The sequence below is a fragment of the Hippoglossus hippoglossus genome, chromosome 3, assembly GCF_009819705.1.
Source record: "Hippoglossus hippoglossus isolate fHipHip1 chromosome 3, fHipHip1.pri, whole genome shotgun sequence".
Classification (NCBI taxonomy): Eukaryota; Metazoa; Chordata; class Actinopteri; order Pleuronectiformes; family Pleuronectidae; genus Hippoglossus; species Hippoglossus hippoglossus.
In genome coordinates this window covers 244267-268269 of record NC_047153.1, presented here as the reverse complement: position 1 = coordinate 268269, position 24003 = coordinate 244267, and the positions used below count along the sequence as shown (strand labels likewise).

General features: G+C 46.0%; 3 protein-coding genes across 9 annotated transcripts in view; 2 read left to right on the top strand and 1 right to left on the bottom strand.

The window, feature by feature from the left end:
• Positions 1 to 10234, top strand: part of tp53bp1 (tumor protein p53 binding protein, 1) — a 27136-nt gene extending 16902 nt beyond the window's left edge. For 4 of the 6 annotated variants that reach the window (XM_034574450.1, XM_034574441.1, XM_034574467.1 and 1 more), the window contains 8 exons: positions 4077 to 4474; positions 4583 to 4774; positions 6493 to 6675; positions 7610 to 7807; positions 7893 to 7987; positions 8423 to 8619; positions 9735 to 9871; positions 9949 to 10234. In XM_034574450.1, coding sequence (XP_034430341.1) covers positions 4077 to 4474; positions 4583 to 4774; positions 6493 to 6675; positions 7610 to 7807; positions 7893 to 7987; positions 8423 to 8619; positions 9735 to 9871; positions 9949 to 10133 — 1585 coding nt within the window. In that variant the 3' untranslated portion in view covers positions 10134 to 10234. Of the gene's footprint in view, positions 1 to 4076; positions 4475 to 4582; positions 4775 to 6492; positions 6676 to 7609; positions 7808 to 7890; positions 7988 to 8422; positions 8620 to 9387; positions 9440 to 9734; positions 9872 to 9948 lie in introns of those variants that run through there. The other 2 variants (XR_004612528.1, XM_034574459.1) reach the window with 2 other exon arrangements.
• On the bottom strand, positions 10230 to 18094 carry tubgcp4 (tubulin, gamma complex associated protein 4). 2 transcript variants are annotated; one of them, XM_034574482.1, is made up of 18 exons: positions 17952 to 18094; positions 15679 to 15807; positions 15284 to 15406; positions 15152 to 15205; positions 15020 to 15076; positions 14586 to 14665; positions 13862 to 14063; positions 13618 to 13783; positions 13413 to 13537; positions 13270 to 13320; positions 13094 to 13199; positions 12517 to 12624; positions 11938 to 12082; positions 11688 to 11865; positions 11451 to 11585; positions 11266 to 11382; positions 11035 to 11174; positions 10230 to 10370 (listed from the first exon to the last, which is right to left on the bottom strand). In XM_034574482.1, exons 1-18 carry the CDS (start codon positions 18027 to 18029, stop codon positions 10364 to 10366), a joined length of 2001 nt encoding a protein of 666 aa, XP_034430373.1. In that variant the 5' UTR covers positions 18030 to 18094; the 3' UTR covers positions 10230 to 10363. The 2 variants fall into 2 exon arrangements, 1 of the variants encoding a protein (XP_034430373.1); XR_004612530.1 differs by lacking the exon at positions 10230 to 10370 and adding an exon at positions 10750 to 10889 and having other exon boundaries at positions 10939 to 11174.
• An 88-nt stretch (positions 18095 to 18182) lies between these two features.
• On the top strand, positions 18183 to 22813 carry cdkn2aip (CDKN2A interacting protein). The gene is made up of 4 exons (XM_034574499.1): positions 18183 to 18420; positions 19938 to 20187; positions 20272 to 20387; positions 21473 to 22813. The coding sequence occupies exons 2-4, from the start codon at positions 19940 to 19942 to the stop codon at positions 22072 to 22074; spliced, it is 966 nt and encodes a 321-aa protein (XP_034430390.1). The 5' UTR covers positions 18183 to 18420; positions 19938 to 19939; the 3' UTR covers positions 22075 to 22813.
• Positions 22814 to 24003: the final 1190 nt, after the last annotated feature.

The window sequence follows — 24003 nt, the reverse complement described above, 5'->3', positions numbered from 1 at the left end:
TAACTTCCTCATTTAAATCTCAGCCCTGTTTTAAAGCACAGACTTTAAAAAGCATGAGTAAGCATCATAGTAACAGTATGAGACTGTATAACCTTCAACAGTCTGCAGTGTTGTCCTACTTCTGTTTTTAACTGCTCTCACTAATTGAAAACACGGCACACATTTATCAAGTTAATTATTATTTGTATGTTATTTTATAATTTAAACTTTCGTTATATACACGTGGTCTGTTGAGATTCTCTCCATCTGACCTGTGGAAGTATTAGTAGATTCCCCCTGTTGTGTTTAGTCGACACAAATAGGACGGACTCTGGCGACCACACTGCACGTGACAGAGTGTGAGACCTACTTCTGGATCCTGGAGGTGGGATGGCTTTCTATCTTTGCACCATGTGAATATTCCCCTGGGACGATGTGAGGCGTCGTTTGTCCCCTTGCTTTGGAAAGTCAGGTCGTTGTTTCAAAATGTCTTCAGCAGTTGAATTCTGTTTTTAGGTCACTTGTTTCTTGTCAGAAATAGTTGAGAGAAATCTCAAATCATGCCGATCTGAACAAGATGAGGTTGATGCTGGTTCTCTCTTCCCATCCGTCTTAGAGCAGAGTTACTTTGTCTGAAGACAGATGTGTTCTAATGGACCAAGGTTCAGACCAAGCAGAGGGAGCTCACTAAGAACGGACCCAGGGAAAGCAGACCATCACATCACCAGAGCATCTGAGAAGTTCTACCAACCAGAGAGGAGACCGTCGGTCCGCTTAGTGCCACGGGCTCTGTTTCAGAACAAATCTGTGGGCTCACATGTTCCAATCACATGAGACAGACGAGGAGCGACCTCATGTATGAACAGGTTGTGTTTCATGTCACACAGCCCCCCCACACCCAACTCCTCCCCAGCCAGGATGTCAGACACACACTTTCCTTAGCGTTAGCTGTATCAACGTCTGCTCAGCCTCCATTTTGGACAGACTCATCTATTTTGCTGGTGAATCCACCATTCTCTTTGGAAGAGGAAACCCTTCTGATGACGTTTGAGTGTCAGAGGTTGTGCAGGTTGTAGTTTCCAGTGGAAAGTGTCTGGAACCAACACATTCCAGGGTTCATCTGGGATCATGTAGGTTGTTGTGATCTGAAGCTGGCTTCAGGCACATGGCTCCTGGAACTGAATTTCAACTTGTGGGTAGATTCTAATATTGATGCTGTATTTGTATTGGTCGTCAGCCAGATGTCTCACAGCGTCACGTGTACATGTCTCTGCAGGGCGGAGCTGTTCGCCTCGCCACAGAGAAGCTCCCAGGCTTCCTCGCTGGGATGCAACAGCCTGCCCAACAGCCAATCACAAGCTCCACAACAGGAAACGGCACCGCAGCGGAACCCTGTAAATACCCCCCACCCCTGCCGACCAATCAGAGGAGAGAGAGGACCACCCGACTCTTCAGACCCCCCCACCCCAAACAGTCGAGATGCCAGACTGAAGGCGAGTTCCCAGAGGACCTTTGACCACACCGTCAGCTCCAGTCCATTCAACAAGGTTTGTGCCGTGCGTCAGTGAAGAGGATGAACGTGAACTTCTCATTCTCATATTCAACGTTTATTCATTATGGTTGTTGTTGTATCATCTTTTAATAATAATTGATTTGACATAATACACACACAGTTTATCCTTACATGCAATAACAATTGTGTTTAAGTGGTATTTATTTTTGTGCGTTTTTTTTAATTGATCATGACAAATTAAATTTTAAACAAATAAATGTCTAAGAAATCAAATTAACACAATTACCAGAATCTCTCACTTTTTACCTGCAGGTAACGAACAGACTCAGTCAGGAACGTGTTGGTTAAATTAACACAACTGTGCAGAATAAGACAAATAATGAAGCAAAATCTTTTATACAAAATTAGTAAAATAATTTATTTTACTATATATTCAATTTACAAATTTTTACTAAAGTTACTGTACATTATAACAATTCATCATGACGTCCCGGTTTAAATATCTTGGGTAGCTGGAAGTGTTGTTGAGTGATGTTTGAGGCTGAAGCCTGAGTCTCTGTGTCTCTGTGTTTCTGTGTCTCTGCGTCTCTGCGTCTCTGTGTCTCTGTGTCTCTGTGTCTCTGTGTCTCTGTGTCTCTGTGTCTCTGTGTCTCTGTGTCTCTGTGTCTCTGTGTCTCTGTGTCTCTGTGTCTCTGTGTCTCTGTGTCTCTGAGTCTCTGAGTCTCTGTGTCTGTGTCTCTGAGTCTCTGTGTCTCTGTGTCTCCGCTCCGACAGCGGACGCTCTCCCAGCAGACCAGCTTCCAGGCAGAGGGGCTGCGCTCGCCAGCCGGCAGGGTACGGAGATCCATGTGCATTCACATGTCTGTAAACATTCATAATCTGACTCTCCTCTGTTTTCTCTAAAAGGGGGAACCAGAGTTTCCGTCCTTTAGAAGAACCACAGGCCCCGCCCACTGCAGACACGTCCGCACCACCCAGGAAGTGCGAACCACCGTCACTCGGGTCATTACAGATGTTTATTATGAGGACGGCAAAGAGGTGGATCGCAAAGTCACTGAGGTAACAGCTGCTTTTCCTGCTCCAGGCTGCAAACGCGTGTTTCAAACAGACATTCATGGTCTCGTCCAACTCTTCATCTACCATCAGCTCAAATACTCTGATTCATTATCTCACAGCCGTTCATGGCGACAGACTCTTACTCTTGTTAAGACATCGTTAAATGTATGATTGTGTGAAACTCTGTAGGTTGAAAATGTTTGTTTGGTTGTGACTTGAGGAACATGAGTGTCACTGATCTCTGATCACCAGGAGAGCGAGGAGCCGGTGGTCGACTGCCACGTGTTGGACAGCGACATCTCTCCGTGCCGCACAGGAAGCAGCTCCTTGACCTCCGGTGACCTGGGGGGACATCAGCTCGCTGTCGTCCAAGGCCTCCAGCCTGCAGCACAGCTCAGGAGGAACCAGTAGCAGCACCGGCTTCGCCAGGCCGGACTTCATCATGCCGTCCAGCCGAGGGGCAGATCCTTCAGGTAGCACCTCCCCCTCAGTCACTGGTTCTCTTCTGTCCTGCCTCTCTGCTTCACCTGTCTGTGGTCGATGCATGCTGGTTCCTGATTCACCTCTTTCTAACACCCTCATCTCTCAGTGATTCACTGATCCCTGCCGCTTCAGGTACAAGTTGCTTTACAGGCACAGATCTGGGGTCAGTGAACCGCCCTCCTTCTTCAGCAGGGCGGCTTTTCCTTTTGAGACTGTCCCCAGATCAGTGCCTGTGCAACCTGACCGGCTCCATTCGTCCCCTCTGTGTGTCCGCAGTCCCAGGAGGGGAGGTGGGTATCAACAGAGGGGTCACAGGGGTCAAAGGGCAGGGTCGGTGGTCACGAAGGACAGAGGCTACGGCACCCTGGGGTCCCGGGCCTTCGTCCCACTGGCTCCCAGAGGAAGAGCTAGAAGGGGCCGGCCCCCGTCCCGCTCCTCGCTGTCCAGGTGAGTCCTCCCTGAGGCTCGCCCTGACGCACCTTCTACCAGTAACACTTTACTTTTCCTCTTTTCACTAATCTCCTTGTACCTGATCTTCTCACTCAATCAATACATATTTTTATCATCAATCTGCTAATTAGCTGCTAGCTCAGACTGAAGAAACTAAACTTTTTCCATGAAATGTCTTAAAATTGTGAAAATGCTTCTTGTTGTTTTCTCTCTGGTGAAAACCTGGAATCACCAGAGAAAAGCAGCTTGAACCAGTCGATGTTTGATACTTTGATAAATTCATCATCCAAATCATTAGCAATGTAAAAAATGCCTGAATCAAATCTTATATTCCGCAGCATATTGTACTTAAATAGGTTTTTATTATAAAACCCAGACACTGCAAATGAGCACATGGCTTTTAAAAAATGTTTTTTCAGCTCAGATGCTCAGGATTAGATCACATAAAATGATTAAAGAACCCAGAACCGTTTCACTTCTGAGACGTTGCCTGTGTGAAAGATCAGATTTCGATCGACGTGGAGAAAGACGTGATGTGTAAAAGCAGCAGTCGGTCAATGTTTCCTCAGCTGATCAGACCCGTGTTTCTCTTAAGGGGAGGAGGTGTCGGCTCCCTGCAGAGACTCGGCGCTCATGGCCGCCCACCGTCCTCCTCAGAGGACGAGCCCTTCACCCGCATGCTCCCCCCACGTCTCCCCGTCAGCCCCACGGACACCGAGCTCCCCAGCCACTCCGACTCCCTCAGGTCGTCTCCAGAGGAGGCGAGCTCGGCCAGCAGCAGCTTCGTCGGCCTGAGGGTGGTGGCAAAGTGGTCGTCCAACGGCTACTTCTACTCAGGCCGCATCATCAGAGACGCCGGGGAGGGGAGTTTCCGCCTGCGATTTGACGACGGCTACGAGTGCGAGGTGGTGGGGAAGGATATCCTGCTGTGTGATCCCATCCCCCTGGAGACAGAGGTCACCGCTCTGCTCGAGGACGAGTACTTCAGCATAGGTGAGGAAGAGGAGGAGTCTAAACAACTTCAGTTAGAAGTTCATCACTGATGAGTGAACCATCTGATCTTTAATAGTTTTCTTGTTGAAATGTGTTGTGTGTGTGCAGGTGTTGTTCGGGGCCATAAATCCGAGGGCCAGGAGCTGTTGTACAGTGTGGAGCGGGACGGACAGAGGCAGTGGTACAACAGGACGTCGGTCATCCTGTCGCTGGAGCAGGGAAACAGGCTGAGGGAGCAGCACAGCCTCGGACCCTACGAGCCGTCCGCTCCTGTGGCCAAGGCCTCGGACATCAGCCTGGGTGAGACGCAGCTGGACTCACTGGATGTGGAGCAGGAAATGTTTAGTGTTTCTGACCTAAAGAGACACAATGGGAGACATGGCTCCCCCTACAGGCTGGATGTGTAATTCACTGCTGATGCGCCTGCACACGTCGGCACACGGCAGCACACGGCTTCATGCAGCTGCACACGGCTTCACACAGCTGCACACGGCTGCACACGGCTTCACACAGCTGCACACGGCTTCACACAGCTGCACACGGCTTCATGCAGCTGCACACGGCTTCACACAGCTGCACACGGCAGCACACAGCTGCACACAGCTTCATGCAGCTGCACACGGCTTCATGCAGCTGCACACGGCAGCACACGGCTTCATGCAGCTGCACACGGCTTCATGCAGCTGCACACGGCTTCATGCAGCTGCACACGGCAGCACACGGCTTCATGCAGCTGCACACGGCAGCACACGGCTTCACACAGCTGCACACGGCAGCACACGGCTTCATGCAGCTGCACACGGCAGCACACAGCTTCATGCAGCTGCACACGGCTTCATGCAGCTGCACACGGCAGCACACGGCTTCACACAGCTGCACACGGCAGCACACGGCTTCACACAGCTGCACACGGCAGCACACGGCTTCACACAGCTGCACACGGCAGCACACGGCTTCATGCAGCTGCACACGGCTTCATGCAGCTGCACGCGGCTTCATGCAGCTGCACACGGCTTCACGGCAGCACGCGGCTGCACACGGCTTCACACAGCTGCACACGGCTTCACGCGGCAGCACACAGTTCACACAGCTGCACACGGCAGCACACGGCAGCACACGGCTTCATGCAGCTGCACGCGGCAGCACACGGCTTCATGCAGCTGCACGCGGCTTCACACAGCTGCACGCGGCAGCACACGGCTTCATGCAGCTGCACACGGCAGCACACAGCTTCATGCAGCTGCACACGGCTTCACACGGCAGCACGCAGCTGCACGCGGCTTCACACAGCAGCACACGGCTTCACACAGCAGCACACGGCTTCACGCAGCTGCACACGGCTTCATGCAGCTGCACACGGCAGCACACGGCTTCACACAGCAGCACACGGCTTCACACAGCAGCACACGGCTTCATGCAGCTGCACACGGCAGCACACGGCTTCACACAGCAGCACACGGCTTCACACAGCAGCACACGGCTTCACGCGGCTTCACACAGCAGCACACGGCTTCACACAGCAGCACACGGCTTCACACAGCAGCACACGGCTTCACGCAGCAGCACACGGCTTCACGCAGCTGCACACGGCTTCACACGGCAGCACGCGGCTGCACACGGCTTCACACGGCAGCACACGGCTTCACGCGGCAGCACACGGCTTCACGCGGCAGCACGCGGCTGCACACGGCAGCACGCGGCTTCACACAGCGGCACACGGCTTCACACAGCAGCACACGGCTTCACGCAGCAGCACACGGCTTCATGCGGCTGCACACGGCTTCACGCGGCTGCACACGGCTTCACACGGCAGCACACGGCTTCACGCGGCAGCACACGGCTTCACGCGGCTGCACACGGCTTCACGCGGCAGCACACGGCTTCACGCGGCTTCACACAGCGGCACACAGTTCACTTTCTTACTCGCTCACTTTCTCTTTTCCTCTTTTTCGTTTCCTCGTCCTCTTGGGATTTTTACTGGAGATATAAAAACGTCTCTCTCTTGTCCTTCTCCTCAGATAACCTAGTGGAGGGGAAGAGGAGGCGCAGAGTGACCCCTGGAGGTCAGGACACTCCCAACCGCAGCTCCTCCAGCAGCCCCCGCACCCCCGGCCCCTCCGGCAAGAGGAAGCTGAGGACGACCTCTGAGGACGACAGGTCGCCGGCCAAGAGAGGCCGCAGGGGTCCGGGCATCAGAGCCGGTACAGAGACCGCTTCACCAGAACCATGACAGCGTGTGAATGTGGTCATGGTCCAAAACAACAACTCACTGACAGAAGCTCAGTCGTCAGACTTGACTTTAATAAGTTGAAACACTGAGCAGATGATGCTTTGAGATTTTAATCGATTTTTATAGGAAATAGTTTGAATTAGTCGTCATTGTTGTATTTTTTAGTACATCATTTTTTAAATGTTTTTAGAAACATTTTTACAAAATTTTAATTAAACATCGTGATCCCTGAAACATGTGATTTATTCTTTCATCTTTCTTAACTCCGTTAATCCAAGTGATTTGATTTTATTAGTATAGAATCCGTAACGTGTGATTTCCTTTGTGCTGAGTTTAACCCCCATGTGACCCGTGTCCGGCTGCTGCTACTGAGACGAATCTGGTAATTGAACAATGTGTAGTTTAATCATGGTGATGGTTCACGGGTGGAGGGAAGAGACCAGGTGCTTTTCACAGGTGTATTTGTTTCTAGTGTGTGAACCAGTGGTTCATAGTTCCTGTCCGAAAGCAGCTTTAGTTCCAATCACATCAAAGATTTTCTCTCTAGATGAATCCAGAGTTTCTGCATTATATTAAAAATCTGCAGATGAATCTTCCACTGGAGCTGTGTCAGAAATCTGTGACATCTCAAACATCATTAAATTCAAACGTGATCATGGAGCTCCCTTTTCCACCCAGACCTGACTTTCCTTAAATTTCATCAAGCTGCACCAAATAACACAAATTCAGGTTTCCTGGAAGTTTCCTGTAGGTTTCCTGGAAGTTTCTAGGAAATCCATCCAGTAGTTTTCACGTAATCCTGTTTACAAATCAGCCAACAAACAAACACCTAAACGAAAATAGTTGTTTTGGGTGAACTGATGTGATTCCTGCAGTTTAACGTGTGTGCGTGTGCGTGTCCACAGCTCAGCGGGTCGGAGTGTGTAACACCTCGGGCAGCGGCACAGACCTCCCCGGTCAGTCGGGCGACGTGTCGGAGACCCAGGGGCCGCTGCCTCAGAACACGTCTCTCTTCATGGGCTTCGCCTTCATGCTGACGGCGTCGTCAGAGAGCGACCGGCTGACCAACAAGCTCACGGAGGAGGAGGAGGAGGAGGAGGAAGGTGAGGCGAGGCGGTTACTGGTTCCTCTTCGTCCTCATCTGCAGCTTCCTTTAATCCTCAGTAAAGCAGATGTTGTTTCCATCAGATCCCATTGAGACCAGTCCGTTCAACAAAGCGTACACCGAGTCCCAGCTGCAGGCGGGCGGAGGCTTCATCCTGCCCGACTTCAACGAGGAGCAGGTGACCTTCAGCACGTTCTCGTTCTGATGAGTGGCAGAGAATCATTTCTTCTTCTGGCTAATTATCAACGTTGGTAAAACAAGTCTAAACTTGTTTCCTGCTGTTAAAGTTTCCAGCAGAAAACATGTTGTGCCCCCCCCCCTCGCTGTGGCCACATGTTTTCATATCTTCATGTTTCAGTGACTCAGCGTTAACGTCTCTGTCTGAGTTCCTGATAAACTCTACATCACAACTTTAATGTCTGAACTTCTCCACTTTCTATTTTTGTCTCTGTCTTTTCATGAATGAACTCTTTATAATTATTGTGGCGTTAAATATGTAGAGAACCTGTTCTGATGCTTTTATTTTAATGGTGTTTGTTATTCCAGACGTTATTTCCCTGTTCATCCTGTGAAAGGTCTCTGATCCATGTTGCTCTGTGATTGGTTCCCTCAGTGTAAGGCAGCCTATCAGAGCCTGCTCATCGCCGACCAGCACTGCCGCACCAGGAAGTACCTGCTGTGTTTGGCGAGCGGCGTGCCGTGCGTGTCACACGTGTGGGTTCGAGACTGCTGCAAAGAGAACAAGCTGCTGAACTACAGGAACTACCTGCTGCCGGCCGGGGTGGGGCCGGACAACGCCGTGGTAGAATGGTACGGTGCAGCGCCCCCTGGTGGTTGTGTGGCGCATTGGGGGTTTGACTGTGGGTTTCAGCAGACTGGACTCTGGTGAGCTGACTGTGTCAGAAAGGTCACGTCTCTTATGTAGATGCTTCCTGAGTAAAAGCTGCTGTAGCCATGGTAACAAGGACATGTTGCATGGTGACGCGTTATACAAAAAACTCTCTTTTAAAAAGAAGAGTTTAAATGTTTCAGTCTTTTTAGGAGCAGAGTTTGATTGTTTCACACTGCACACGTCTAATCAGGGAATCAAACCGTAACCGTGTGAGGGACACAAACACAAACTCAGTGCAGGTTGGACCAACTGCTTCAGACTCCAGTCGGTTCGTTTCACTCGTTCGGACAGAAATCTCTGGTCTTTACTACCGAAGCGTTTCACCTCGTCCAGCAGGAAGATCTCATTCCTCGAGTGTCTTCACGCGTTTCTCCAGGTAACAGCTCATGTAGTGTCAGTGTCATGTAGAGGGAACTCAACATGCAAGACTCCGACCTCCAGGCAACAAGTTGTGTAGTATGAACTGTGCAGAGATCGGACCACTGAAAGGGTTTTCTCACTTCCTGTTTCGAGAGGAAGCCGAAGCAGTAACCGCTCCCTGAATGAATTAATATAAGAGGGCTCCTCCCAGCCAGCAGGGTTTTTGGTTCAATAAATTAAATTTACTTTAAAATCCTTAATTATCTGTGCTGTGTTGAGTTTATCGCACTGTTTCCTGATGTGGTTTGTGTTTCTTTTTAAATCAGAAAACAAGAAAACAACCTGAAGCTTTAAAAAATCCTGGCGCCTGCAGTCGATGTAAATATGGATCCTAATAAAAACACATTACAACAATAAGAGTCAATGCAGCTTGTTCAAGAGCAAAAGTTCATCATGAGAAATGAAGTCCTCATTAATCACGTATCTTTGTTTCATATTTAATAGGAATCTAAAACAGAAAATTCAGGAATTAAAAAACAATAGATTGATGAAGCCAAGAAAAAAACAAACTAAGAATTTAAGTGACAGTGCACGTAACATGACTGCATGATCTTTAACAGCTTTACAGAATCCAAGGTGACATCAGTTTTAAATCCTGTTTCTCTCCTTGCAGGCATCCTCGCTGCAGCCCCTTCAAGTCCCTGCGGGTCCTTCTGGTGTTTGAGCAGCCGGCGGAGCTCTGGGCTCAGCTGGTCACAATGGGCGGGGCCTCGTCAGTCCGACAGCTCCAGGCGGACAAAGACTGTTCAGGTAGCGACGTCACGACCTTTAAATAACGTGCACTGTGAACACATGGTCCTGAACCGAGGCTGTTCTTCTGTCTGCAGACGTTCCTGCTGGAAAGTACGACGCTGTGGTGACAGATCACGCCTGTCCACCATTGGTGGAGAAAAGTGTGACCTCACAGGAAGTCCCGCTGGTGTCCCCTGAATGGCTCATTCAGAGTCTGATCTGCGGCGAGCGCCTGGGTTTCCGCAGCAAGCCTCAGTATCGCCACGACTACTCGTCATAATCAACACCATGTTCAGTGTCTTCAGTTCTGTCGCATGCTCTGCTGTATATACCCTGTCTGTTTTTATGGGATAATAATAAACTGTGACTCTGGTTCCATTTTATTCAACTTCACTTTATTTTCTCTGCTTGAAGGTTTTCGTATTTACACTTTATACAAGAATGAGATCATTTCTCTCCTCGGATGTTTGTGTGAAGCTGTAGAAATGATTTGTGTCTTTCTGGTGGAAGTCAAATACTGAAAAGAAAAACAAAATGCAGCTCAGGATGTTTTACATGAAACAGAAGCTTCAAAACATTGAGACAATAATGGATGGAAAATCAAATCTGCTTCAAACCCAGTTAAGATAAAGTGAACAGTTATTAATCCAGAGGATCTAAAATGTGATTATTACCTCCAACAAATATCTGAGGTCTAAATTTCGGTTTGTTCACAGGATTAAAACGACTGAACCCAGAATATGAGACGTGACATTCAGATCCAGGAGTTTTCTCTTTATTTAACTTGATAAAACAGCATTTTGACATTAGTGTTCATTTCTAGATCAGTTTAATTTACTGGAGCTTGATTGAATTTAAGGGACATTTGGAGCGAGGTTCAAACTGCTGAGTCATGTTCTCGTTTGAAGTTACAAGACACGAGGGTTTTTTGTACATTTCTCTTGTGAGAAACATGTGACTGACTCAGTAATTACAGGCTGGATTATATATCATATAATAGTGTTTCTCTGGAGTCAAACCAGAACTTTAATAAAACTAAGGATTAAAAATACTGAAACTTGCTCTCATACTGAACTAAACTCAGCAGAATCTGCAGCAGCGCCCCTGGTGGCCTGTTCCCCTGTGCTGATGTGCCTCCTGCCTGTGTGTAGTACTTGTTGGTGTGTTGTTGTGTGTCCTACCTGCCCAGCGTGCCTCCTGCCTGTGTGTAGTACTTGTTGTAATCCAGTCGTAGTAAAAGCTGAGCCAGTTCAGATTTGATCTGATGGTTGGTCACACTCGAAAGGATTTTGAACAATAAGGACGACTGTCGTCTGAAACCCTGAAATTCCAGTTAAATGTTAAACATCTTGACACGTTTGAACATCAGATGTGAAAAACAATCAGACGTGAACAACAATCAGACAACAGACCTTGACCAGCAGGTCGAGCTGAGCGGTTCCTCTCTCGTCCAGAGAAGCCACGGTCGGACTGACCAGAGAACAGAAGGTATCACACTGCTCCAGGATCTCGTTCAGACAGTGGAACACCTGAGGACCAGAGTTTGTCAGTGTGAGATGAGGACGACTGTCGGCAGGTGAATCCCTCAGTGACGTACCGGCTTCAGCAGGATGAAGGACTGGGCCAGCAGGTTGCTGAGGAAATGGTCGTGGGCCAGTCTGATGCTCTCAAAGTCTCTGGTGGAGTTGATCTGCTGAAGCAGCTGAGAAAACTGAGACTCCAGAACATCCACCTGAAGACGGAGCGCAGGACAACAGGGATACTTGCGTGTTGATGACATGGATACAACTCATGAACCGGCTTGAAGACAGAAGCTGCTTGCTCTGATGTTTACCTGTAAGTAGTGCTGCAGGTTGTCGATCAGGAAGGCCATGTGGTTGCGGAGTCTCGACTTGACGGAATCTGTCTGACTGGACTTGAGGTGCTTCCTCTGCATCTGCAGAGCCCAGCAGTGCTGCAGCTGCAGCTGCACCCGCCGCACGCTCAGCAGGTACCGGAACACCACGTTGTACCTGAGCAGAGGAGACGCTCGTCAGCTGCACTCAACACACGAGTAGATGAAAACGTGAGAACAACGTTCATACTTCTCCAACACAGCCGGCGTGAAGAGGATGTGCAGCGGCCACTGGACCTTGTAGATGAGGCCGAGAGCCGCCCAGCCTGTGGGAGGAGCCTCACGAGGGGAGGTGTCCTGTGGGGGAGTGGCTCCGTCTCTGGGGCCGGATCCATCTTTTAAGAAAGATATAAAACAGGCATCGTTACCATTAACTGACATTTTCACAGAAAAGCTCTTAGAACAGATAATGAATAACAATAATAATGTGTGTGTACGTATAAAGGTTCTGAGGAATTTCTTTTAATATGAAAACATAAAATAATGATGTTTGATTTAGGTCTAATTGTTAATTACATTTTATCTGATCGACTTTACAGAGAAAACATTTGAAAAGTTTGAATTAAGTAATTTTCTGCATAGTTTTTTTTTTCAGTCACAGATGAAATAAATATTTAGGCAGCTGTTCTTAGTTTAAAACAGTTTGATCATCAAACCACTGGATGGCGCTCAACACCAAACCATATAAAACAGCTTCCTGTTTAATATGAGTCATCGTGTGATTCCTCCTGAACAGGATTCATACGCTGCTGGACGTGTTCAGTGGGACCTTTGCTGTCTTTGCCCTGGTAGTCCACAGTGAGGTGCAGCAGCGGCAGCAGGTTGTCGTCGTCCAGCAGAACCTTGTGAGCCGCCTGCCGAAACGCCACGTTTACGTCTGGAATCACATGAGGGTGAAAACTCATATCTATAAACTGTATATATAGAACAAGTAAATATCTTCAAGACACTGCAGGTAGCACAGATGACAGGGGAAGTGTTTCCAGGGGATATCCATGTTCCAGTAAACCAAACTTACATTTAGCTCATTTTCTAAAGAGCTGGTTCAACAAACACACGTGTTGTCAGCTACGTTTCTGTGCTCAATTGTGTGTATTTGTTGTTTACTCAACCGTAGCTTGGAGTTTATTGCGTCAGAGTGAAGATGTGAGTAAATTGGGTTATTTTGACACTATATATAAAATCTAAGCAGCGTGTTATTAACACTGAATCAATATACTAATATAATAAAGCTGGAAATATCAGAACAGCAACAACTACACGTCGATTCTGTGCAAAGTAACTGTGGATTGAGAATGAATCTTCTCCCCACATCAGTCAGGTGAATCAGGAATATTAATATTCACCGTGCTCAGTGACGGCCGTCGGAGGCGTCTTCAGCATGTGCTGTGCGAGGTCGATAAAGACCTGGTAGAGCTCCCCACGACCCAGCAGGTAGAAATCTTTAATGATCTGGAAGAAAACAAACGTCAGCACTGACCATGTGATCCATGGTCCAGAAGTGATAGAGAGGAAAACAAACCTTGAGCTGTTCGAGCAGACCCGACTCCTCCACCATCAAAGTCCACAGGTGCTGCAAGTCGATCAGGTTGTGAGGTTTTCATTTCGTCACTTTCATGGCATTTAGATTTAAGAGGAAAAGAGTGCAGCGCCACACGAGCTCACCTCGGCCACCGTGCTCCTGATGCGATCAATCAGATTCTCGAAATCCACCAGGCTGAAAAGAGGCTGCTGCTTGAGTTTGTGCAGCTCAGCAGCAAACATGTCCTCCTGGTGCTTCAGTATGGAGCCTGGAGCAAACAGATCAGTCATGTTTCTGTGGTTTGAGTCACACAATCAAACTTTGACACGAAGATGCTCAGCATGGTACCAGCTCGAGAAGGGCTGTGGTTGTGGTTTTCAAACATCTGGACAGATTCTCCCACAAAGAGGATCTTCTCAGCGACTCTGATCGGAATGTATGACGGCAGCATCTCTGTTCTCAGAGAGAACTGCTGCAGAGATGGAGCCAGCATGTTCTCCTCCTCAACCAGCCTCTGCACAACAGGAGGACACCATCAACACTCTGGTTAAATCTGGGGCCTGAGCTCTGTCCTGTGTGGATGTGTTCTCACCAGGTCCTGTAGTTCCCTCAGCTGTTTCCCGCTCAAGCCTCCCAGTCCCAGGTCCTCCTCCTCCTCCTCCTGGTTGGCAGCAGCTCCTCCAGCGCTGGGCCCCCTCTTCACGAAGAACTCCTCACTTTGGTCCAGCAGAAATCCGTGTAACATCCAGGCTGCGAGCTGCTTGTACATCACACCGTGGCACACCGCCAGAATCCTGCACCATGTTTCAAACAAGCAAGACACAAAGGTGTGTTGGTACCATCGTGGGATTAGAGTTTTTTAAAGCTGAAGTTTAACTACACTTAACTAACTATAACTACAGGCTTCACTAACTAGAACTACAGACTTCACTAAATATAACTACAGACTTAACTAAATATAACTACAGACCTAACTAACTATAACTAGAGGCTCAACTGAATATAACTACAGACTTAACTAAATATAACTACAGGCTTAAGTAACTAGAACTAACTAGAACTACAGGCTTAACTAAATATAACTAGAGGCTTCACTAACTAGAACTAACTCGAACTACAGTATTTCTTGCAGTATGAACATGACTTCAGATTTCCCTCTCGTCTTACTCTGGTTTAATTGATGTTAATTGATCGAGTGGCGAGTTGAAGGTTTTTCCATCAACTCGTGTGGATGAGATTTACAAACAGAATGAAATCCTCTAACCAACCCTCTCCTGATATGGATTCCACGTCTGCATCAGTAAAACATGACTAACTTCTCTAAGGCCATGCGAACAGGAGGAAGCCCCCCACAGCTGTGCTTGTACACCGTCTCCAGGATCTGACAGCCATGGATCTAAAGCCACACACACACACACACACACACACACACACACACACACACACACACACACACACACACACACACACACACACACACACACACACACACACACACACACACACACACACACACACACACACACACACACACATTAGTTGTTTCACGCAGCTGTGACTGTATTATCGTCGTATTATTACTGTGAAATGAGTAAATCTGTTTTTCTAGTCATGTCCTCTGAAGCACCGGGTCCACAGAGAACACTCGTCTTCATTAGGTCACATGGTAGAAGCTTCAGGATGAACTACTGCAGGAACTGGGATTGTGTGAATTGAACTTGTCTGGGAGCAGCAGCTCACGTTTCCTTACCTTCTGGGATTTGATCGTCTCTACCACCACCACCACAGAGGGAAACAGCAGCTGGAACTTGGAGAGAAAGCTTGTTAACAAACAGACTCAACTGAGACTGTGAGAACTTCAGTGTTTCACCTGATGCTTTACCTGATGAAGCTTGTAATTCACGTGGGATATTGTGAGATGTGGATCTCCAAGGAACTGAAACATACACTCAAGTTGAATGAGCAGCCTCTCACATGCTCTATTATTCATTCACTACTGTTGTTGTCATTTCACCTCTTGTTCCAGGTCCAGCAGCGTCTGTCTGTACGGCCTCAGCATCGAGTCCAGCCCGGCGCAGAAAGCCCACAAGTAACTCCCGTGAAGTCCCGTCTGGTTGGGCTGGTTTGTGTGATGTTCCTACAGAACAAAGGGTTAAACCTACAGCACGTGATCGGACCTTTTCTTCAGAGGCTTCCAACCAATCTGAAGGGAAGTCCAGGAGGGTTTCTCTGAGATGATATGTGTGGAATTATTGTTTATTAAGAGAGAAGGGTCCGGAACTGTTTTCACTGTTTTACATACAACTAAACTAGTACAGACATTTCTCAAAGACATTGATCTTTAATTAATCTTAGAGTTCACAGCTTCAAGGTGACCAGCTAATGTTGTGATGAATGACGGGGACTCACTTGTAGATGTACATGGTCAGTGTGTTGTTCGATGAACTCTTTAATTCGTATACAATCAGTTCCCAGTGTACAGAGGCGGTTGAGGACAGCGGTCTCACTGGGATGGAGGAAGGGCAGGTCCTGAGAAACCTGTGGGGGCAAGTTACATAATACATTGAGGTTACTGGGACTTGCAAGCCAAAACCTTTTCTTCTGACCTCACCCTGTTGACATTTCATTTTGCCGAGTGATACCCAGTAAAATGACATGTTTCTCCTTCTACTCAGGTAACTGATGAAAACTGAAGAGACTGTGTCGTTCAGTCCAAACCTCGGATGAATCTGATGACGTGAGTAACTCAACCAAAGTTCTGACAACACATTCATCACGTAGAATTCTTATTGTAGCTAAATAAAATGTTTCCTTATTTTCATATAGTCATTGTTATTCTGACAAAGTGAATAAAGATAAACACACATATTAGGTACACCAAGTTAAACTACTGAAACACAATCATAGAAATTTGTCATTATTACTAAATACAAACACAACTTCCAAAATCACTCTTTATTAAACTACATTATACTATATCCCATAATATTCGACTAAGTCAACTTAATCAACCGATAATTTAATTAATATCTGAAGCTAATACAAATTTAGTTTTTACCCTGGAGCTGTTTATATTTTGTTTGTATTATATTATAAACTCATATATAAATTGTAATTACTGGATTTGAACTTAAACTTTGTTGAGCTGCCACTTCAACATTTTAGAAGGAAAACATATAAACAATGTGTAGACGATAAAGAGAGATAGAGATTAAAGATAAATATAGATGAATAAAGATGAATAGAGATGAGTAGAGATGAATAAAGATGAATAGAGATGAACAGAGATGAATAAAGATGAATAGAGATGAATAGAGATAAATAAAGATGAAGAGATGAATGGAGATGAATAGAGATAAATAGAGTTGAATAGAGATAAATAGAGATAAATAGAGATGAGTAGAGATGAATAAAGATGAATAGAGATAAATAAAGATGAATAGAGATAAATAGAGTTGAATAGAGTTGAATAAAGACAAATACAGATGAATAGAGATGAATAGAGATAAATAGAGATGAGTAGAGATGAATAGAGATGAGTAGAGATGAATAGAGATGAGTAGAGATAAATACAGATGAATAAAGACAAATAGAGATGAATAAAGACAAATAGAGATGAGTAGAGATGAACAGAGATGAGTAGAGATGAGTAGAGTTGAATAGAGATGAACAGAGATGAATACAGATGAATAGAGATGAGTAGAGATGAGTAGAGATGAATAGAGATGAGTAGAGATGAATACAGATGAGTAGAGATGAACAGAGATGAGTAGAGATGAACAGAGATGAATAAAGATGAACAGAGATGAGTAGAGATGAATAGAGATGAATACAGATGAGTAGAGATGAATAGAGATGAGTAGAGATGAATACAGATGAGTAGAGATGAACAGAGATGAGTAGAGATGAGTAGAGTTGAACAGAGATGAATACAGATGAATAGAGATGAGCAGAGATGAGTAGAGATGAACAGAGATAAATAGAGATGAATACAGATGAGTAGAGATGAATAGAGATGAGTAGAGATGAGTAGAGATGAATAGAGATGAATACAGATGAGTAGAGATGAATAGAGATGAGTAGAGATGAATACAGATGAGTAGAGATGAATAGAGATGAGTAGAGATGAGTAGAGATGAATAGAGATGAATACAGATGAGTAGAGATGAGTAGAGATGAATACAGATGAGTAGAGATGAATAGAGATGAGTAGAGATGAATAGAGATGAATAGAGATGAATACAGATGAGTAGAGATGAATAGAGATGAGTAGAGATGAATACAGATGAGTAGAGATGAACAGAGATGAATAGAGATGAGTAGAGATGAATAGAGATGAATACAGATGAGTAGAGATGAATAGAGATGAGTAGAGATGAATAGAGATGAATAGAGATGAATACAGATGAATAGAGATGAGTAGAGATGAATACAGATGAATAGAGATGAACAGAGATGAATAGAGATGAGTAGAGATGAATAGAGATGAGTAGAGATGAACAGAGATGAGTCGAGATGAGTAGAGATGAATACAGATGAATACAGATGAGTAGAGATGAACAGAGATGAGTCGAGATGAGTAGAGATGAATACAGATGAATACAGATGAGTAGAGGTGAACCCAGTAGAACCCAGTAGAACCCAGTGAGTTGTGAACCTGAGTTGAACAGAATCTCGTTCACCTGTAGTCCTGTCCCTTTGCTCCACGTGAGGATATCTCCCGGATATCCGCTTAGCGCCATCAGCAGCTCGTGAATCATCTTGATTCAGTTTATTTCAGATCCGTGAGTCTTCATCCAGGAACCAAAACAAACTGCCGCCAGAGCTGTCGCAGGAGACATGCGTCACCACGCAAAGCATCACGGGATGTAGATGCGCAGGCTGGAGGCTAACTGTTAGCATTAAACTGCTCTCTGTGGTTTCTCACTTTAATCTAAAGCGTCACTAAATTAGAATCATATCGTATTATTGTATTATTCTAAGATATCGTAGCTACGAACCTTTAACAAAGCAAAGCACAGCTTGAAGGGAGCGTGTAGCGAGCACGGGGCTTCTGGGAAACGTAGTTCCTCGGTAAAAAGTCAGTGTTTCGTCATCATCGGGTCATGTAGCTAGCTGCTAGCTGCTAACAACACATCGCATCAGAGTCTGGTGAGTTACTTCTTTAAACGTATAACTTCACACACATTAATCTGATTAATGTGACATTAATCTGATATTGTTATTAGTCTCTGGTTGAGCTAATGTTCACCAGCTAACTGTAACTTACCGTTAGTTAAAGTCTCTGTGGAAACTAGTTAGCTTAACTAGTTAACCCAAACACAGCAGGCTAACAGCAGGCTAACAGCAGGCTAACACATCTGTGTTGTGTAGGTTCAGGGCTCATTAGCAGCTACTGGGTTTAAAACACTTGAACCTTTGATTCTTCTGTCAGATCCACAGAGACACTGACACACTGAGACACAGACCCACAGCCAACTGAAGACAGACGGACAGGAAGGTGATTATTGAGACACACTGAGACACACAGATACACACTGAGAGAGACAGAGACACACACTTTTACATGGACACACAACTCCACACACAGACTCGAGACACACTCTCAGATACAGAGACCAATACTTTTAAACAGAGACACACACAGTGACACAGAGAGAGACACAGACACACCTTTACACAGAGATACACTCCTCCATACACAGAAATACACACAGACTCACACAGACACACACCTCCACACAGACACACAGACTCACACAGACACTCAGCTCCACACAGACTCACACAGACACTCAGCTCCACACAGACTCACACAGACACACACCTCCACACAGACACACACCTCCACACAGACACACACCTCCACACAGACACTCACCTCCACACAGACTCACACAGACACTCACCTCCACACAGACTCACACAGACACACACCTCCACACAGACACACAGACTCACACAGACACTCAGCTCCACACAGACTCACACAGACACACACCTCCACACAGACACACACCTCCACACAGACACTCACCTCCACACAGACTCACACAGACACTCAGCTCCACACAGACTCACACAGACACACACCTCCACACAGACACACACCTCCACACAGACACACACCTCCACACAGACTCACACAGACACTCAGCTCCACACAGACACACACCTCCACACAGACTCACACAGACACTCAGCTCCACACAGACTCACACAGACACACACCTCCACACAGACTCACACAGACACTCAGCTCCACACAGACTCACACAGACACACACCTCCACACAGACTCACACAGACACTCAGCTCCACACAGACACACACCTCCACACAGACTCACACAGACACTCAGCTCCACACAGACTCACACAGACACACACCTCCACACAGACTCACACAGACACTCAGCTCCACACAGACTCACACAGACACTCACCTCCACACAGACTCACACAGACACTCAGCTCCACACAGACTCACACAGACTCACACAGACACTCAGCTCCACACAGACTCACACAGACACACACCTCCACACAGACTCACACAGACACTCAGCTCCACACAGACTCACACAGACACTCATCCCTCTCTTCTTGTAGTGATTGATCTGTGATCACTTTGTGCGTCTCTCACACAGCCGGTGTTTGTGGTTGCAGAGATGGAGGGGGAGAGGAGCGGAGAGGACACGGTGTCAGACTACCTGGGTCAGAACCCAGAGCTGGCCCAGTGGGTGGAAACCCTCAGGACTTACTGTGAGAGCAACAAGCAGTGGGTCGCTCGGAGGGAGTTCATCCTGAGAAACATGGAGGCCTTCCCCACCGTGGAGCCCGGGGTCCCCAGCAGCAGTCTGGACAGGCTGCTCTCTCTGTCCACGGTCTGGGCCAATCACGTCTTCCTCGGCTGCAGGTAGGGAGCACTGACGGCAGGATGATCGAACTCCAGCAGGCGACGATGAAGAGTGACTTTCCTTTTGTTCCTTTCATCCCTCAGTTATCCACCGGCTGTGATGGACAAGATCAAGGAGATGGGAGAGGGGATTGTTGTAGAAGATCCTCCAGTTCACAAGACGACAAAAGATCAGTCCACGGCCAAAGGAAAGCGAAGTGGTAATGAAGTGCACATTACTGTAGTAACTGTGAATTTTAACTTCATCAGAGATAGTTCAGGTGGAAACGAAATCTAAAACCATCAACTGTGTGTTTTTATTGAAATAATGTTTCCAATATTTTTTACTTTGTTTGAAATACAGAAAAAAACTCGTATTTCACTCAGCATGCTCCCTATAAAACTGCATTTAAATCCACTAGATCCATGAATCACACACTCACACATATCCGTTCCCAAACATGACTCTTTTTTCCATTAAGATCCTTGAACCATTTCCTGAGAAATCAATGTTGAAGAAAGTAGAACCAATATCTGTATCCACCCCTGATCCAGATCCGCACTTTAGTTCAAGTTCTTTCCCGACTCGTACTTAATCAGTTGTTACGTAAACATTGTGCTGGTGCGTTAAATGACTCTGGTTTAAAAGCGGTGTTGTTATTACTATGTGAACGGGGCAGATTACAGAAGGTCTTGATTTTGGAGACATTCATGGGAACTGATCGTCTACAAACACTCGTTCAGAACTGATCTCAGTTCACTCAGCTTGTCTGTGGTGTTTCCAGGGTTATTCTCTACTCTCTACTTCTTCTTTTATTCATGAAGTGTCAGTAATTAAATATATTCCTTCTTATCCATCGTACATTACATGGGTCTTCAATTTCATTTATTAATCTCTGAAAGAGTCTGAACTAGTTGAAACCTGCAGAAACCCTGTGTCATGTCAACTGTGTGTTACTATTCAAATTTAGTCACCTTTCTAACCCCTTGGATTTATTATTGACATATGATCTGATTTTCAGCTCCAGGAAATGTGCAGAATTAAGAGTTAAATCATTCGTGTTGTTTTCACCATAAAGGTCCTTTTATAAGAGATGTGACTGCTGGGGGGGGGGGGTGGACAAACTGTGGCTTGTTATGGACAACAACATGTTTCTATGCTCTGCTCCACTGCTGCATGTGTCACTGCAATTGTGTGCTGGTTTTTCTTTTCTTCCCACACCCACTCCTGACGCTGGAGCTCCTCATTAGAGGCTGTTTCTTTGTGCAGTCAACACTGTCCTGTGTGTTGTGACATCATTTGCAGAGAGCGACGCTGACGGCTGCGTGAAAAGAGCCAAATGTGGGACTAATGAGCTCGACGGTCGAGGCGCAGCGTGGCCGGTGAGTCAGAAAGCAGGACCTGCTCCACATGCTCCAGCCGAGCACCAGCCCTTCTTCAACCGCCTCTACAAGGCCGTGGCGTGGAAGTTGGTATCGGCGGGGGGCTTCGGTCCCAACCAGGACCATTTTGAAATCCTTCGTAGCTGTGTGGAGTCATGTAAAGAGACCGTGACCTGCGTGTTTGTGCCGTTGAAGGACATCGCAGGCCTCCCTGCAGCTCGCACACAGAAGGAAGGCCACGTGTGTGAAGTCCGCTGTCAGTCTGTCTACATGGGAACAGGATACGGGCGGGATGAGGCCGCTGCCAAGGCCATGGCTTCCAAAGAAGCTCTCAAAGTCTTTCAGGGACGGAAAGTGACAGTAAAGATCTGCAGGCGGAGGTACAAAGGGAAAGATGTGGAGGATTTGATGTTGTTTGACGAACAGCCTCGGAGTCAGGGCTTTCCTCCTGCTCTCAGCTACCCGTTTGAGGACGAGCAGCTGGACGAGCAGCTGGACAAGCAGCTGGACGGCACTTCTTCATAAAGAGACAGAGAGACAGACTGACATTCGCTGTGATCCCAGGTGGAGAATTAACAAGTGGCATTTCTTTACTGAAGCAACTGAAGAATTTCACGATGTGTTGGGACCAGACTGTTACACAGAGTCTTAAAGTAACGGAGCATTAACGATCACACTTTACTGTGGTATCAATATACTTTGACAAACACCAATAAAACTTTTAAATCCGCAAAGAAAACAACAATCTTACACTGAACTTACTTCATTTCAACCTCTTTCAGTTTGATGAAGTTTTACTGACATCAGACTGTGGAACAACGTGTGTGCCATCCTTTAATAGTCAAACAGACACTGGAAAAAAGCTCAACTGCCAGTTTCTCAGTTAGAATAACGGCGGCTTGAAATTCCACCTTAACATCCCAGGAGAACATGTTGCATTACGTTGATATGATTTCTGTCCCAGTGCTTCTAGAATGACAGTACCTTGTATAAGAAGTAGCCCGTGTACGGTATGTATATATAAATCTATATTTCATTGCAGTTCTTATTGGTTCTGAGGATTTCGTGTTTGCACCGACAGTGAGTTTTTTTTAATTCTCCAAACTGTTGTTGATAACTTCAGTTTGTTCAGATTTCCTCCGCTCACTCAGGAACGGGGAAAAAGTCCCATTAACAAATATCACTTTTTTATTGTTTTTTACAGTTTTGACTTTCCTCCGCGGTTCAGATTCTGGCATCAGGATACAAAATAATCCATCTGTTGTAAAATGATGGACACGTCTTTAGAGTTCGTACCAGCAAAGAGGACAAACAAACTCAAATGGATTTTGACTGAAAGTGACATCATTATTTCTTGTAGTTCCCATTAACCCTTGAATTTCAGGGTTTTCTCTTGAAACAGGTTGAAGTTGCATTTTTACTCTTCATGACTCGCACTTTATTTGCTTTAGGGCAGAACTGGACTGTGAGGACAAGAATCCAAAGTTGAAATAAACTGATTGAAAGGAGTTCAGTTTTAATCAGCTTATTGAAAACATGCTACACATTCTTTAAGGTTTGTTTTAGTTTGTGCAGTTTTCATGTTCTTCTCTAAAACGTGGCCAACTACAGTTCCCATCATTTTATTTAAATTCATCTATGATTTCAAAAAGAAACCCAGACTGTTGAGAAGAGAACGATCACAGTGGATCCAGCGTGTACAGTTGTGATGTGTGTGGAGATTAAGTGCTGCTGTGATTAGTGTTTTCTTCATTTCCTGTCCTGGTTTTAATGAAGTGTGAAGTATCGACACTGTTTCTGTATGTTTACACCAATGCTCCTGTTTCTATATGTTTTTTAAATAAACATAATTTAAGCAAATGAAGCAAAAGTTTTGGTTTCCATAATAAGCTGTAAATAAAGATGATGCGTCTCCACTTCCTCTTACTGCCCACAACAGAAGCCTAATTAACCTGGATACAAACACTCAGCCAATCAGGAGTCAGTCTCAGCTGTCAATCATGACTTCTCCACCGGTTTTTATATCATCAAATAACTAATTTAATCCAAACTGATCAGAAACACTTGAACAAACATCAGTGAGATAAGAACTGAAATGACAGAAACCATCTTTGACAAACAATTATTTAACGTCTACTTTGATTTGTTAGTTTGGTCCATGTCCCATCTGCTAACATGGAGGAGGAGGGTTTATTGACTGCAGCCAGACACCAGAGAAACGTCATGATCAGTGAATAAAGTTCAGTCCCATGTGAGGATCCTCTCCCAGGACACAAGGACAACAGACGCTGATGGAACTGAACACATCAACACAACAACAGGATTCACTACATGAGAAGAACCAGTTTGTAACTTCATGTTTAAAGTGTTTCTACTTAATGTCTGATGGAGATGAAGGAGCAGATGAACTGAGGAGTTCCTGATGGTAGAAGCTCCATGTGTCATGTGTCCCCG